Genomic DNA, 14,282 nt, shown 5'->3' with positions numbered 1-14,282 from the left:
TCTCCCATGATGCTCCCTTTTGATGAGGCAAGGTAGCATCATGGTAGCAGCATGGCTGCAGTGCATCATGGGAGATGAATTCTAACTGGGGAGCCCAGCCCATAGAGGAGAATGGGGGCTCAAAGCACCCAAACTACAACTCCCATAAGGTGCCCCAGCAGCAAAATATTTAGATTTTCAGCCAAAATATTTCATTCTTGGCCGAAATATTTCGATTTCCCATGGAAATGTCTGGTTTTGTGTGTTTGGTTGGTTAATGAAAATTTAAAATTTTCCACCAGAAGCAGACAACACAAAACTGTAGTTGAAAGCCCAATTTTTCACTGAAAAAGTTTTGATGCAAAATTTTCAGCCTGCCCTAGCCACCAACTCCACAGGCAAATCACATAGGGAAACTGAGGCAAAGAGCCTATCGACCAAGGGCCTTTGCCTTTCATGAAAGGCGCCGTGTGAGCTCTAAAGTTCTGTTTCCAAGGGAAGAACTTCCACCAGTGGCCAACTTTTCCGGGAGGGCTAGGAAAAGGGAAAGAGATAGAGGGAGGGAGACTTTGCTGCTATGGACAGGTAGGTGTAGGTCGCCATTGGAACGCTGCATCCCTTAGGGAGGTCACGTGCTGGAGCTGCTAGATGCATGTGGGTTCAAACCCCGCAGAGGCGCAGAGCTCTCATGCTGGTGCCAGGTGGGGCCTGGGTTCTAGTCTCTGCTCTCCCTCTGAGTAGGTCCTGGGCAAGTCATTTAGCCCTCTCCCCACCTCAGTCTCCCCCATCTGGGAAACAGGGCTGGTCACGCCTGGCTCAAGCCATGACGCCATCACGCTTGTGCCGCTAAGACAGGACGTCGCTGGGTTTGGATGAAACCCTCGAGCTTCCCGGCCTGGGGACAAGGAAGGATGGCTACAGGGTGTGGTTGGCCAAAGGTATCACGGGGGACTCCATTTTTAAAGCAGCAGCCACTTGAGTGATGGGGTTGGAGGGGGCAGGTGCATGGGTGATGGATAAAGAGGTGTGTCTGGGGATGGATGAATGGAGAGGTGTGGGGGGGATGGATGGAGGGATGTATATGGGAAGGAAGAGACAAAGGGAGGGATGGATGGGTTTGTGTGGGGGGAATGAATGAATGGAGGGGTGGTGGGAATGGATAAATGGAGGGGTCTGTATGGGGATGGATGGAGGGGTGCATATAGGTAGAACAGGAAGGAGAGAGAGGGGGATGGATGGATGGATGGATGGATGGATGGATGGGGCGTGTGGGGATGGATGGAGGGGTGGCAGGAATGGATGGAAGAAGGGGTTCATATGAGGATGGATGGATGGACGGAGGGGTGGGGTGGGGAGAATGGATGAGTGGAGGGGTGTGTATGGGGATGGGTGGAAGGGTGCATATGGAAAGGAAGGAAGGGAGAGAGAGAGAGAGAGAGAGAGAGAGGAATAGATGGAAGGGTATGTGGGGGGATGGATGGATGGATGGATGGATGGGTGTGAGGAGGGATGAATGGATGAAGGGGTTCATATGAGGATGGACAGATGGAGGGGTGTGTATGGGGATGAGTGGAAGGGTGCATATGGAAAGGAAGGAAGGGAGAGAGAGAGGAATAGATGAATGGGTATGTGGGGGGATGGACGGATGGAGGGGTGTGTATGGGGATGAATGGATGAAGGGGTTCATATGAGGATGGATGGAGGGGTGGGGGGAATGGATGGATGGAGGGGTGTGTATGAGGATAGATGGAAGGGTGCATATGGAAAGGAAGGAAGGGAGAGAGAGAGAAATAGATGGATGGTGCGTGTGGGGATGGATGGATGGGTGTGGGGAGGGATGAATGGATGAAGGGGTTCATATGAGAATGGATGGAGGGGTGTGTATGAGGATGGGTGGAAGGGAGCGAGAAATAGATGGATGGGTATGTGGGGGGATGGACGGATGGACGAACGGACGGATAAACTGATCACTCCAAGCCGGTACAGCAATCCCTCCACCGAGCTGAGCCCTGCAGTTCCCTGGCAAGACCTGCGGTGGGAACGGGGCAGCCGGAGGTGCAGCCCTGTCCCCGCGCTGCAGCCGCCGCAGGAGGTTACATTGCCGATAAGGATCTGTGTTTACAGTGTATATTTCATTACGAGGCCTCCTGTTTACAGCAAACGAGCCCGGGTGGGTCCCATATTTACCCTACCGCTGGGAAAACACGGCAGCTGGGAGCTGGCCTCTTCTCAACAGGATGATACAAAGCAGATCCTATTACTCCCCATTGTGTGCCCGTCAAGAAGCGCCCCAGCTGCGTGGAGACGCGCCGCTCTGTCTGCTAGTGCGCAGCAGCCATCCGACGGCCCCCTCCACGGATTTCACGGGAAGTCTCGGGGTCTGTCTACCGGGTTTCAGAGCGGGACACGCTACAGCAGCAACACCAGGACAGGGGATCTCAAGTCTACACCAGCAGAGCTACCCCGGAACAGAGACCTCCAGTGTAGGCAGCCCCCAAGAAAAGGATCAGAGCAGACACCGTCCCTGCTCTGTCTGACTCAAGCCAGCTGGTTAAACCGGACCTGCTAGGGCATTACAGGTTGGGATGTTTTTCACAGGCACCTAAGTCCCTTAGGTTTCTAATGCCCATTGACTTTCATCTCCCTTAGGCTCCAGGGGAAAACTGAATCCTCGTGTAACTCAAACCCCAATCAGATCTTCGACAGGCGTTCAACCTCAGAACCTGGATCCAGAATTGAATCTGGATCCACATTTTGCCAATGATTCACTCCCCCACCCCACGCACACCCATTTATAATGTGCCAAAACCCAAATCCTGGATTCAAATTTTGGATTGTTCCAAGTCCAGGCCCAAATTCTGTGACGTGAGTCCCTGTCTAGTTTAACACTTCAATGGAGGAGAGGGGGCAGCTTAGCAAGGAGAAAGGGAAAAAATCTCACCTCTAGGCCCAGCCCAGGTCATTAAATGCTGACGGTTCATTCAAATGGAAGGGGCCAGAGAGGGGAGAGGTGGGTTAGGAGCAAGGTAGATGGTAGAGAGATTACGGGCAGGTTACACCACCTGGAAATAGGTGTTTACGGTATACAGTGCAGCTACAAAATTGTGATGCTTTTTGTTTTCTGTGTACCGCCCCTTTAAAATTTCTACGCGGCAGCTATTCTGTTCGGGCAGTGGCTGCAGCTTGTTACCCGATGAGGCACACACACACACTGTGCTCTCCCCAGAGAGACTTTACTTTTGTTCTTTCTTGCTATTGGTTTTGCCCCTTGATCTAAAAACAAAGTCATTTGAAACTGAAAGTTAATACGTTTCCCTCTCTGTTTCTGCAAACTGTGTCAGAGCAGGGCACTTCTGTGAGTTGCTCACCAAAGCTAGTCCACTAAACGCTGGCAAGCCAGCTTCCCTACTTCTCTCAGTGACTTATTTATTTGTTCCCTACGATCCTGCCACCTGTCACCTCAGGTGGCCAGCAAACGACACATGCTGGAAGGATTATCAACAATAGTGCCAGTGAAATTTAAATAAACAAACTAACCGTTTTCTAAAAATAAATGTCCTCTATGAGGTGTCACGTCAACAGAACGCATGAAGGTGTGGTCAGTGCAGGATGTGCAAAGAGGCTCGTTCATGTAGGAATCACTTGGTGAAGGTCTATGGCCTATGTTATGCAGAAGTCAAACTAGATTCTCATAGTGGTCTAGCAATTCCTAGATTTTAAGACTAGGGTCCATCTAACCCAGTATCCTGTCTTTCATGGTGGCCAGCACCAAATGCTTGAAGGTCCAAGAAACCCGCTAATGGACAACAGAGGTATAACTTGTTCACATGTGAATTTTTCTTCTTAATCCTCTCAATTAGCAATTGGCTAACATGACGGTTTACATCCCTCGTGCATTTTTATCCTCTCTCGTGTAACCATGAAAACATCCATTAACCAAGTGCAAATGTCCAATCCCTTTTCTGAATCCTGCTAAGCTCTCAGCCTTGATAACATCTAGTAGCAATGAGTTCCACAGGCTAATTACGCTTTGTATAGCATTTCCTGGGATCGGTTTTACAGCTCTTGCCTTCTAATTTCATTGAGTGCTCCTGGGATGACAGGCACAGCCAACGTCTGACTTTGCCACTCAATGGCTATACCGAATCCTTGCAAATAAAATCTTGAGGCTGCACCACACCCTCACCCTCTACACGCAGATTTTGTCCTGTGTCAGTGAGGGGTGTGATTCTTTACTGATATAGTTATACCAGCACAATCCTTAGAATGAACCCAGTTAGACCAGGATAAAGGTGAGTGGGGTAGCTTATTTCCCTTCCTCAACAGGAAATCACTGGGCATAAACTACATGTAAGCACCTTCATCCCTGGACAATCCACACTACGGCCAGGTCTACACTTACAATTTACACCGGTCAGGGGTGTGAAAAACCATGCCCACCCCAGTGATGTGGCTCTGCCGAAATGCAGCTTTGCAGACAGATGAGCATTGTGGTTGGCGTAGCTAACACTGTCTGGGGAGGTGATGTTCCTACACCAGCAGAAAAACCCATTCTGTTAGCGAATGCTGACTCTACCCTAGGGGCACAGGGTCTGTAGTGTGGACATGGCCCCAGGGGTACTTCTACTACACCGCTGTAGTGAAAACAGCACAGCTGCTGTGTGTAGACAAGCTCAGTTTCTCTCCTATACCATGAATGAAATCCTGGCCCCGATAGAGTCAATAGCAGACCTGCCAATGACGTCTCTAGAGGCAGAGTTTCACCCTATATCCATCTATATCAAGCACTATTTTATGTCCCATATTTTAGCATTTATTATTATCCTGTAATAATATTGCATTCGTATGTTTAACTACTTAATGAACATTTCGATCACTGTAATGCCCAGAGGCCCCAATCAGGATCAGGGCCTCATTGCGCTAGGTGCAGGACAAAAGGATTTGAAGACATGGGGCCTGATTCTTACACCGAGGCCCCTTTTCAATGCCAGAGGGCCGTTTGCCACGGGGCTTGGTGGATTCCCCATCACTGGCCATTTTAAATCAAGATTGGATGTTATTCTAAAAGATCTGCCCTCGGTATTATTTTGGGGAAGTTCTCTGGCCTGCGTTATGCAGGAGGTTCGAGCACAGTGGCCCCTTCTGGCCTGGCGCGAAAAGGCGAATCAGAGTCACAGTCTTGGCCCTGAAGAGTTTACATCCATGTGGCAAATTGCAGCGTCATGTTATCGACTTCATGAACACGACACTTTGACCACCTCACTTGCACTCCGCCCACTAGTCCCTCTTTCCCAGGGCTACTTTTAAAATACACCAAACTTCCGGGCCAACCCTAAAATGCAACCACCTCTGGGGCAGGCTGTTGGCAGCTGTTCAAGAGTAGCGCCGCCGCTTAGGACAGGAAGCGACTCACATCCCTGCTTGAAACTGCGGAAGCCCTGGAGGGACATGGGTCTTCATTACGCGCCGCGGACCTTCCCGTGGACAGAGCGCCCTCTCTGGTTTTGAAAAGCGCCACACACAGGCAAGAACTTGGTTTCACCCCTTGTGGGGAAAGGCAGAAACTTAGACACCCCCTCGGAGCATAGGCTCAGAGGAGAGAGCACCCCTCGTACAGCAGAGCCTTACCAGTCCCTGCAGAACAGAACTCCCTAGCAGTACCCTGTCTCCCAGGGAAGCGTACCCCCGCTCCTACAGCCTCACCACCACCACACGGTCTCCCATCCAAGCCCCCATCCCAAAGCAAAGCTACTTAGCTTACCAAGCCGGCCAAGCACCTCAGAGCTAGAGCAGGGTAGACACCAACCTTTCTGGCAGTAGCTGGATGTCCAGCAGCGATACTCTAGATGCCCATTGACGCTGGTCTGGACGCAGGGCTTCTCCACGTCCAGGATGCCCGGGCACACGTCGGCACACTCCTCCACCTGCTTGTTGCTCACGATGTAGTTGTTCTCCACCGAGTCGAGCAGGAGCAGCCCCCAGTCGATGGTGGAGATGTGGCAGAGCTCCTGGTTGCGTTCAATGCGCACCGAGCCCCGCAGGATATCGGTCAGGCTGTGCAAGCCGATGTCCCTGAGGTGGGGCATCTCGAAGATGACCAGGGCATAGTTGAAGAAGAGGTTAGTGCCCCGGATGACGGACAGGTTGGGAAAGAGGTCACGCAGGCTCTCCAGCCCGTAGACCCGGAAGAGGAGGAGGTACTCGGTGATCATGATGAGGCGGGGGAAACTGAGGCCGCGGAAGTCCTCGGCGGCGGTGGTGAACATGAGGAGGATCTGCAGGTTGCCCTCGATGATGGTGCAGTTCTCCAGCTTCCTCAGCTGGGAGACGTCGTTGCGGATGTCCATGCTGCAGCAGACTGGAAGAGAATAACACAAGGCATGAGCCCTCCAAGCCAGCCCAGACTTGGCCTAGATTTTGGGGAACCGGCCTTCAATTCCCCACTCACTTAGACCCAGCTTCTCACTGTTTCATTTCAGGTTGGGTCAACATTAGTTACTACGTCCAGCTGAGCCGCTGCAGTGCCACATGGGAGATGTAGTTCTAGGTCTCAAACGCTTCCATTCTCCCTAAGGGACTCTGCTCCCTGCTAGGACTACATCTCCCATGATGCATCACATTTTTCAGCTGCGGCTGAATTGCCACAGTGTATCATGGGAGGAGTAGTACAGCTAGGGAGCAGGACCCATAAAGAAACATAAGGGCATGAAGGATGCAGAACTACAGCGCCCATCAAGCACTGCGATGGCTCAAAACCAAAACATTTACACATTTCCAAATGGACGGAACTCTCTTTTCTACAAAGTGTTGATATTTTGACTTTTTGTCCCGATTCAACATGGAAAAAAAAAAAAACGGTCAAAATCCCAGAATTTCCCACGGGATGGAAATTCTGTTTTTCTCTCCTCTCGGCAGCACTCCGATGTGTGCTAGGAAAGCAGAACTGGCACCGTTTTAAAATCGATTTAGTTCAACCCAGCAAATAACTGGATGTAGACGCAATCAGAATGATGGATAGATGGAAAGATAGATACAGATGGAGACAGATAAAGTGGGGAGTGGTGTGATAGATAGATAGATAGATAGACATGGGAACAGAAAGGTAGACAGATAGATACACATGGTGCCAGAGGGTATGTCTACACTGCACTATAAGCCCAGGGTTAGGGGGACTCAAGGCAGCTGACCCGTATTAGAGAACCTAGGGCTTGAACGTCTACATTGATTCTTAATGGGTTGCTAGATTAGATGTGTTGCCTGTTAGGTACTTCCCCACAGTTTCTCAATGGAAGTTTCCAGCTCCTCTGGGCTTCCACTGATTGCCTCACCTAGCGCTCCACACAGTGGGGAAGGGCTGGTACCTGTGGGAGGGAGGGATGGAAAATCCCAGCAGCCGAGGGCAGGTGCCCTTCGTAGCCTGCCTTCAGGCAGACAAGCCTGCAGGGAGAGAGGGACTGGGCCGCCCTAGTGCACACTGGGACACTCCTGCCCAGGGGAACCGTGTCCCCATGTGAGGGCAGCTGGATCAGCCAGAAGGACAGACTCTGCAGGCCGAGGTGCATTGGGAGCTCCAGCCAGTTCCAGATGAGCCCAAACCCCCTGGCCAGTGGGACATCTATGCACCAGCCCCCTCCCCTTTGTATCGCAGTAGCCTATAGATCAGTGATTCTCAAACTTTTGTACTGGTGACCCCTTTCACACAGCAAGCTTGAGTGCGACCCCCCTTATAAATTAAAAACACTTTTTAATATATGTAACGTCATTATAAATGCTGGAGGCAAAGCGGGGTTTGGGGTGGAGGCTGACAGCTTGCGACCCCCCCATGTAGTAACCTTGTGACCCCCTGAGGGTCCCAACCTCCAGTTTGAGAACCCCTGATGTCGATGATCCAGCCCCATGGGGCTCTGATCCACCAAGACCAGAGTCCCATTGTGCAAGGTGCTGCACATATGTGTCATACGGGACATTCCCGTCCTCAGAGAGCTTACAATCTAAAGATACAAGACAGGCAAAGGAAGGGTGATTATCTCTAGGTTACAAATGGGGGAAACACCCATATTAAGTGATTTGCCCAGGGTCAGCCAGGCAGCCTGTGGCAGTAGAAGGACTGGAACTCAGCTCTCCTGTGCCCCAGGCCAGTGCTCTAACCAAAGACCAACCTTCCTCCCTAGAGCCTGCTGTTGGCACACCTCTATAATCCAGCCCCTTCCCCACCCCCACCCCCTGCATTTCCCTCCACCCAAACCTTGATGGGCACAGATGGTCATAAAATATGGCTGCACAGCATGGTGGTAACATATAAGACAGCGTGGATCAGTGGTTAGAGCACTCAGCTAGGACACCGGAAACCTGGATTCTATTCCCAACTCTGATGCTGGGTGATCTTAGACAAGGCACACTCTCTGCCTCAGTTTCCCCATCTGTCAAAGAGGGATAATGATACTGACCTCCATTGTAAAATGCTTTGAGATCTACTGATAAAAAGCAATATGGTGATATTATCATTATATGCTGAACCAAAGGCCCAGGTCCCAAACCACCTAAATTTTGGAGAATGGAGGGAGTGGTTTGAAATAACGGTCTGAATTTTGTGATGGTGGCCTATATCTGTACAATGAGCAGAACCAAAGCTCCATGTTGGATCTGAGTGAAAGTGTTTGGGTTTATTTCCCCCACCCTGTCCCTGCCCCCAGGAAAATCTTTGGAATGAAAATGAAAGTTTTCCCCGGGAAATTTTGAAACAAAACTTTTTCATTTCAATTTGATTCCAATCGAAATTTGAGTCATATTGAAAAAAAAACGGCCCTTTCATTCCAGCGTTGGAAAAAAACGAGTCATCTTGAATTGAAACCTTTTGTTTCGTTTCAAAATCTCCCCGTGGGAATAATCAAAACTTCCATTGAAGGAAAAAAAAAAAAAGACTTTTCCCAGTGGAAAAAAGTCAGTTTTGACACCACCCACCCTAAGAAAATCTGAGATTTTTTCATCAGGAAAAAAGTATAGTGGAAACATTTCAGTTGGGCCTCCACATACAACCCACCCAATCTGCAGGGGTGTTGGAACAATTTGTATAGTGGGGGGGCTGAGAGCCATTGAACCGAACTGTAAACCCTGCGTCTGATGGAAACCATGTCCAGACAGGGGTTCCAGCACCCCGATGACCTGCCTTTCACAGCGCAGCTCCATCTTAAGCTAGCACACTGCTCCAACACACAGGCTGGAAACCACCTCATCTGTCTGGTAGCAACCATCCGAGCTCCCTGGCATCTGATTTTCTCATCCCCAAGCGCCTCTAATCTCTCTCCCATGGCTGATATTTACCGAGGGGGTTAAGTAACCTCCTGAGAGGTTATTCTCATTAATTCCCCCCCCCCTTCCAGGCCAGCATTGCTAAATAGGTGTGTGTGACACCAGGTCACACCAGGTCACACACAAACACAGCATGTTCTCAACACCCCACGTCCAGAGAACATGCACTTTCTGTCCCACACAGGTATTTCTGATTTGTTGCCCAATGGTTTTATATACACATTTCCCAAGCAATTAGAGGAAGGATGGTCTTCGGGAGAAAGCCCTGAGCAGGACATCACGCAATCCTCAATTCAACTCCCAGTTCTACCTCAACTCCCCCTGCACGAACCTGGGCTAGGTGCCTCATTTCCCAGTTAGGGCAATACTTCTGTCTTGCCTAGCCCCTAGCGCAACAGGACTCTGGTCTCAGCTGGACCCTCAGTGTCCTATTGTAACGCTCTGAATAACTGATTCTGGAGCTTGCTCTGTGCTTGTGACTTTAAAAAAAACAACCAAATCCATTCAAATCGCACATTGGGATTAACTTTAAGCACTGGTCCCCAGCACCACTATTAAACCAGCAGAGCCCTTTTACATCAAACAAGGATAAAACAGAATACGGTTTTTAGGAACAGGTTTTGCTAGTCTGCAGCTGCAATGCAAATGATTTATTTAGAGTCTAACCATTCACATTATATAGAGTCAAATGTCTGAAGTATATTAAGGCCAGGTTAGCACATGATGACACATTTATGGATTATGAGAATTATGTACATTAAAAAGATTTAATAGCAACAAACCCAAGCAAACCAGAAGTGCATTTCTTCCCGACTAGCGTCCACCAGGGAGCTAGCCCACCACAGCTATTCCAGACAACTTCCCCGTCGTGTCTTTTACCCTTCTGAGACCTGTCATGGAGACCCACTCAGTTTACTATGTCTTTCAACAGAGCCTTCAGCCCTGTCTGCTCAGAGGGGACAATAGATGACTGAGGGCGCTAGGTGCCAATTGCAGAGGTCACCGGTTCTTGCGCCGTAACCTGCCGGGTGCAGCGGCTCCGCTGCCCTTCTCCCCCTGGCTGACAGGCCTGTAGACACCAGCCAGGTAGTTGCCCGTGGACGTGGTGTGGAGAAAGTGAATAAGGAAAAGTTATTTACTTGTTCCCATAATATAAGAACTAGGAGCCACCAAATGAAATTAATGGGCTTAAAACAAATAAAAGGAAGTTCTTCTTCACACAGCACACAGTCAACCTGTGGAACTCCTTGCCTGAGGAGGTTGTGAAGGCTAGGACTATAACAGGGTTTAAAAGAGAACTGGATAAATTCATGGAGGTTAAGTCCATTAATGGCTATTAGCCAGGATGGGTAAGGAATGGTGTCCCTAGCCTCTGTCTGTCAGAGGATGGAGATGGATGGCAGGAGAGAGATCACTTGATCATTACCTGTTAGGTGCACTCCCTCTGGGACACCTGGCATTGGCCACTGTCGGTAGACAGGATACTGGGCTAGATGGACCTTTTGTCTGACCCGGTACGGACGTTCTTATGTTCTTATGTGAAGGACTGAGCCCAGTTGCTAGTGAGGACTGGCCCCAGGACTGGAGCTGGGGTCCCCCTACCCTACCCTACCTGTAATATTGGAGTCTCCCATAAATGTTCCTTTGCTGGAAGAAACAGCCTGAATGCTCTTCTGCTCAGAACAGGCCAACGTCCAACTCTGCAGGCCCCTAAGCCTGTCCGGCCGCTGGCCAGGAAATTCGCCGAGGGTCTGATATTAGAGACCAGCGGGCAGGGAGCTGCATGCCACCCACCCCATGTCTTCCCATCCTGCCGCTCGGCATGGAAGCGACGTGCTGGTCACCAGTTTGACAGAGCAACGGGGGCACATGGAGACCACACTTCCCAGCATGCAATGCTCCGTCAAGAACCAAGCCGTGGGGCAGTAGCATCGTCTGGGGGGGGGGGGGCTGTCAGGAGAGAGCACTGCATGATGGGCTACGTCATCCCCATGGCCAGCCAGTCCCTCCTGAGTTTCGCAGGTCAAACTCCTCGAGCACCCTTCTGGCCTCAGAAACCTAGGCCGCTCCCCCTTCACACCGCAAGTGAAACCTGATGCCGAGTTATGATCAAGAGAACAGTTTTCAGGGCAGCCTGCTTTCCAGCCCAAAATTTACAGTAAACACCACAAATCAAACACAGTGAACTCGGCTTCAACCCTAAACACGCCACCTGCCAGGAAAACTCTTCCAGGGGGAAGTAGCAGCCGCCAAAGCTTCGCCAGGGAGCCGTTCGGGGGAGAGGATCATAGACGATCAGGGTGGGAAGGGACCTCAGGAGGTATCTAGTCCAACCCCCTGCTCCAAGCAGGACCAATCCCCAGACAGATTTTTGCCCCAGATCCCTAAATGGCCCCCCAGAGGATTGAACTCACAACCTGGATTTAGCAGGCCAATGCTCAAACCACATGGCTCAGGGATTTGGGAACCTTGCAATAACTTAAGAAGGGCTTTATTTCCCGTGCACGCCTCAAGTCCCACGCTCTGCCAGCTCCTGGAAGGGAGCCGCCTCCTGGCGGATGGTTCTTTATTTCTGCCCTGCCTTGCATATCGGGGTATCATTTACCCTTGTGCAAAACCCGTCCAGGCCTGCTCCTCCGCCAGTGGAAATCAGCACCTTTGGCCATTCCCGCCAGCGGAGCCGCTGAGCCCACGGGCTGGGCCGGTGGCAGTGTTGCGCCCAGTTTGCCCAGGTGACAGCGCCAACCCGAGGTGCGGAGCAATGGAGCAAAGCTGGCGGAGCTCACGTTTCTTTTCACCTTTGCCCCATTTTGCAGCGCCGGGCTATTTCTGCCTTGCATTTCGGGCACGCCGCCAGCCGACTTCAGCGGGCATCGCCGGTGGCACATGTCACGGCCAGTGGTTTTCCCACCTCCCAGCTCTGTTTAGCGCAAACACGCTTTTCAATTGCAGCTCTGTTATTACTGTGGTCATTCATTAACCCCCTTGCCCTCTGCCAGAGCAGGTGAGACGCTCGAGGGCCCCCCCGCTTGCCAGCCAGCAAATTGTGTTTTGACTAAATTTTCTTTATTCTTTTCATTGACACTTTACTTTTCATCCCCCAACACAGTCTGTGCCCTGTGCAGCTCTGAAAGGAGATGCCAGGTGCTGCTAGTTTGATTCCTCTCTGTTTGTAAATACAAAGGGGTTTCAGGTTTTATTCCCCGACTATAAATCCAGACAACACGTGCGAGGCAGCAGGCGATTGTCCCCGAAGGTTGTAAGCACCAGGTATTTTTATATACTGTAATTTAGGGCCAGGGGACGGCAATACTGCCGCCGATTGCATCTCCGTTCCAGGAACTCCTTCCCAACACCGTCCCCCAGTGAATCGCATTAGTAGAATGACATATAAATGTTCCAGGTCACCTAGCTAACTCCCAGAGTAACCCATGTCCCTACAGTATTGCTGTGAAACTCCCCAAGGACATTAGAGACGGTGCCTGAACCTAAATTCCAGAGGAAAGATTACCGCTTGACGCTAAAGAGGGAGGGCGACCTAGTGGTTAAAATGCTGGCTGACGAATCAAGAGACCTAGCTTCAATTCCTTACTCTGCTCCCAGCTCCCTGTAAGCCTAGTCACTAACATTGCCTGTTATCCTACAGCCGTGTTCAGAATTAGCAAAGCAGGAGATAGAGAATCAGACCTTCAGTTTCCCCACACGTAGCCCCAGCTGACAATCCTTCCTTTGTCGGTCTGGGCTTTTAAACTATACACGCTTCAGGGCAGGGATTGTCTCTTAGAGTGGGAACGTACAGCCCCGAGCACAATGGGTAATGATCTCATGTAGGGCTGCCGGGATATCAATTATAATAATCTTTATTATATATGAGCGACAGGGGATGGCTCACTTGGTGATTCCCTGCTCTGTTCATTCCCTCTGGGGCCCCTGGCCTTGGCCCCTGTCGGAAGACAGGACACTGGGCTAGATGGACCCTTGGGCCGTTCTTATAGTGGTCCAGACACTGTGGGAAAGACGGGGTTTCAAACCCCCAAACTGGGGCTAGTTCCCATCCAGGGTTTGTATCGGGATTTTACAGTGGGTAATGAACGCAGGGCACGTGCCAAGAGAAGCTTGGATCTGGAGCCAGCGCTGAGATTTTGATCCATCTTTTTTCCCCCGAGGGGTGACCCAGATCACGCAGTGCTTTCTCAAGCCACAAAATCAAATGGCCAAATCCCCAGCTCCACTGGCTAATGCATTTGGCCCAACAGGGTCCAAGTCTCCTCCTATTTATGCTCACCTAAATCAGGAGCGATTCCATCAGACGCTTTCCCTGTTTACGGCGCCCCAGCAGGTCTGTTCACACCGGCACCAGCCAGCTGCTCGGAGCTGGGCGAGCCCCAGAGGTGAGATCCGGGGCCCCTTGACGTGAATGGCAAAAATTCCCACACCCCGCTGCACTGGTGAGGCCGGACACCCCCTCCCGAGTCTGGGCATCCGTCCCCGCCTCGTTCGCCCCTGCCACGAACCACAGCCAGCAGGAAAGGTAGCACGTGCAGCCATGCCTGATTCACTCCTCTAAGGCCCTGATCCTACCTCACCTCCCACCAAGGGGGCAGAGGACCTGAGGAGAGAGGTTCAGAACCCAGCAGCCTTCCCGTGGGACTGGAGTTGGGGAAAAAAACACAGCTCCCATGCAGGGTCACAAGGAAGTGGCGTTCCCCCTGGCGGCGCACCGGCATCTTCCCAATAGACACCCCAGAGGTGCTCTCCACCCGGGTGCTGGCCTTTTAGGCAGACGGGCTCCCAATAAATGTGTAGGTTATAAGAAGCCCCGGCCCCAAAAGCCACGTTCTCTATTACCCAGCAGCCCCCAGGACCCAGCACGGCATTCTGTGTTCCTAGGCCACTGCTCTGACACCCCCAAACCGCTGTGGCTGCGTCCTCGCTGGGCTCCAGTGACACACGTCCTTTATAACAACACGGCTTAGTCCTGCTCCACACCCAGC

At 51.2% G+C, this 14,282-nt stretch overlaps 1 protein-coding gene across 2 annotated transcripts in view; it reads right to left on the bottom strand.

The window, feature by feature from the left end:
- The window catches only part of INSRR (insulin receptor related receptor), a 42,564-nt gene that overhangs the window by 23,306 nt on the left and 4,976 nt on the right, over positions 1-14,282 (bottom strand). For both annotated transcript variants that reach the window (XM_042843273.2, XM_024099878.3), the window contains exon 2: positions 5,786-6,337. In XM_042843273.2, the coding sequence (XP_042699207.2) occupies positions 5,786-6,337 (552 nt within the window). The remainder of the gene's footprint in view (positions 1-5,785; positions 6,338-14,282) is intronic.

The sequence above is a fragment of the Chrysemys picta genome, chromosome 20 (genome assembly GCF_011386835.1).
Source record: "Chrysemys picta bellii isolate R12L10 chromosome 20, ASM1138683v2, whole genome shotgun sequence".
Taxonomy (NCBI): domain Eukaryota; kingdom Metazoa; phylum Chordata; order Testudines; family Emydidae; genus Chrysemys; species Chrysemys picta.
Note: the sequence above shows the minus strand (reverse complement) of the source record. Positions and strands in the feature narration are given on the sequence as shown.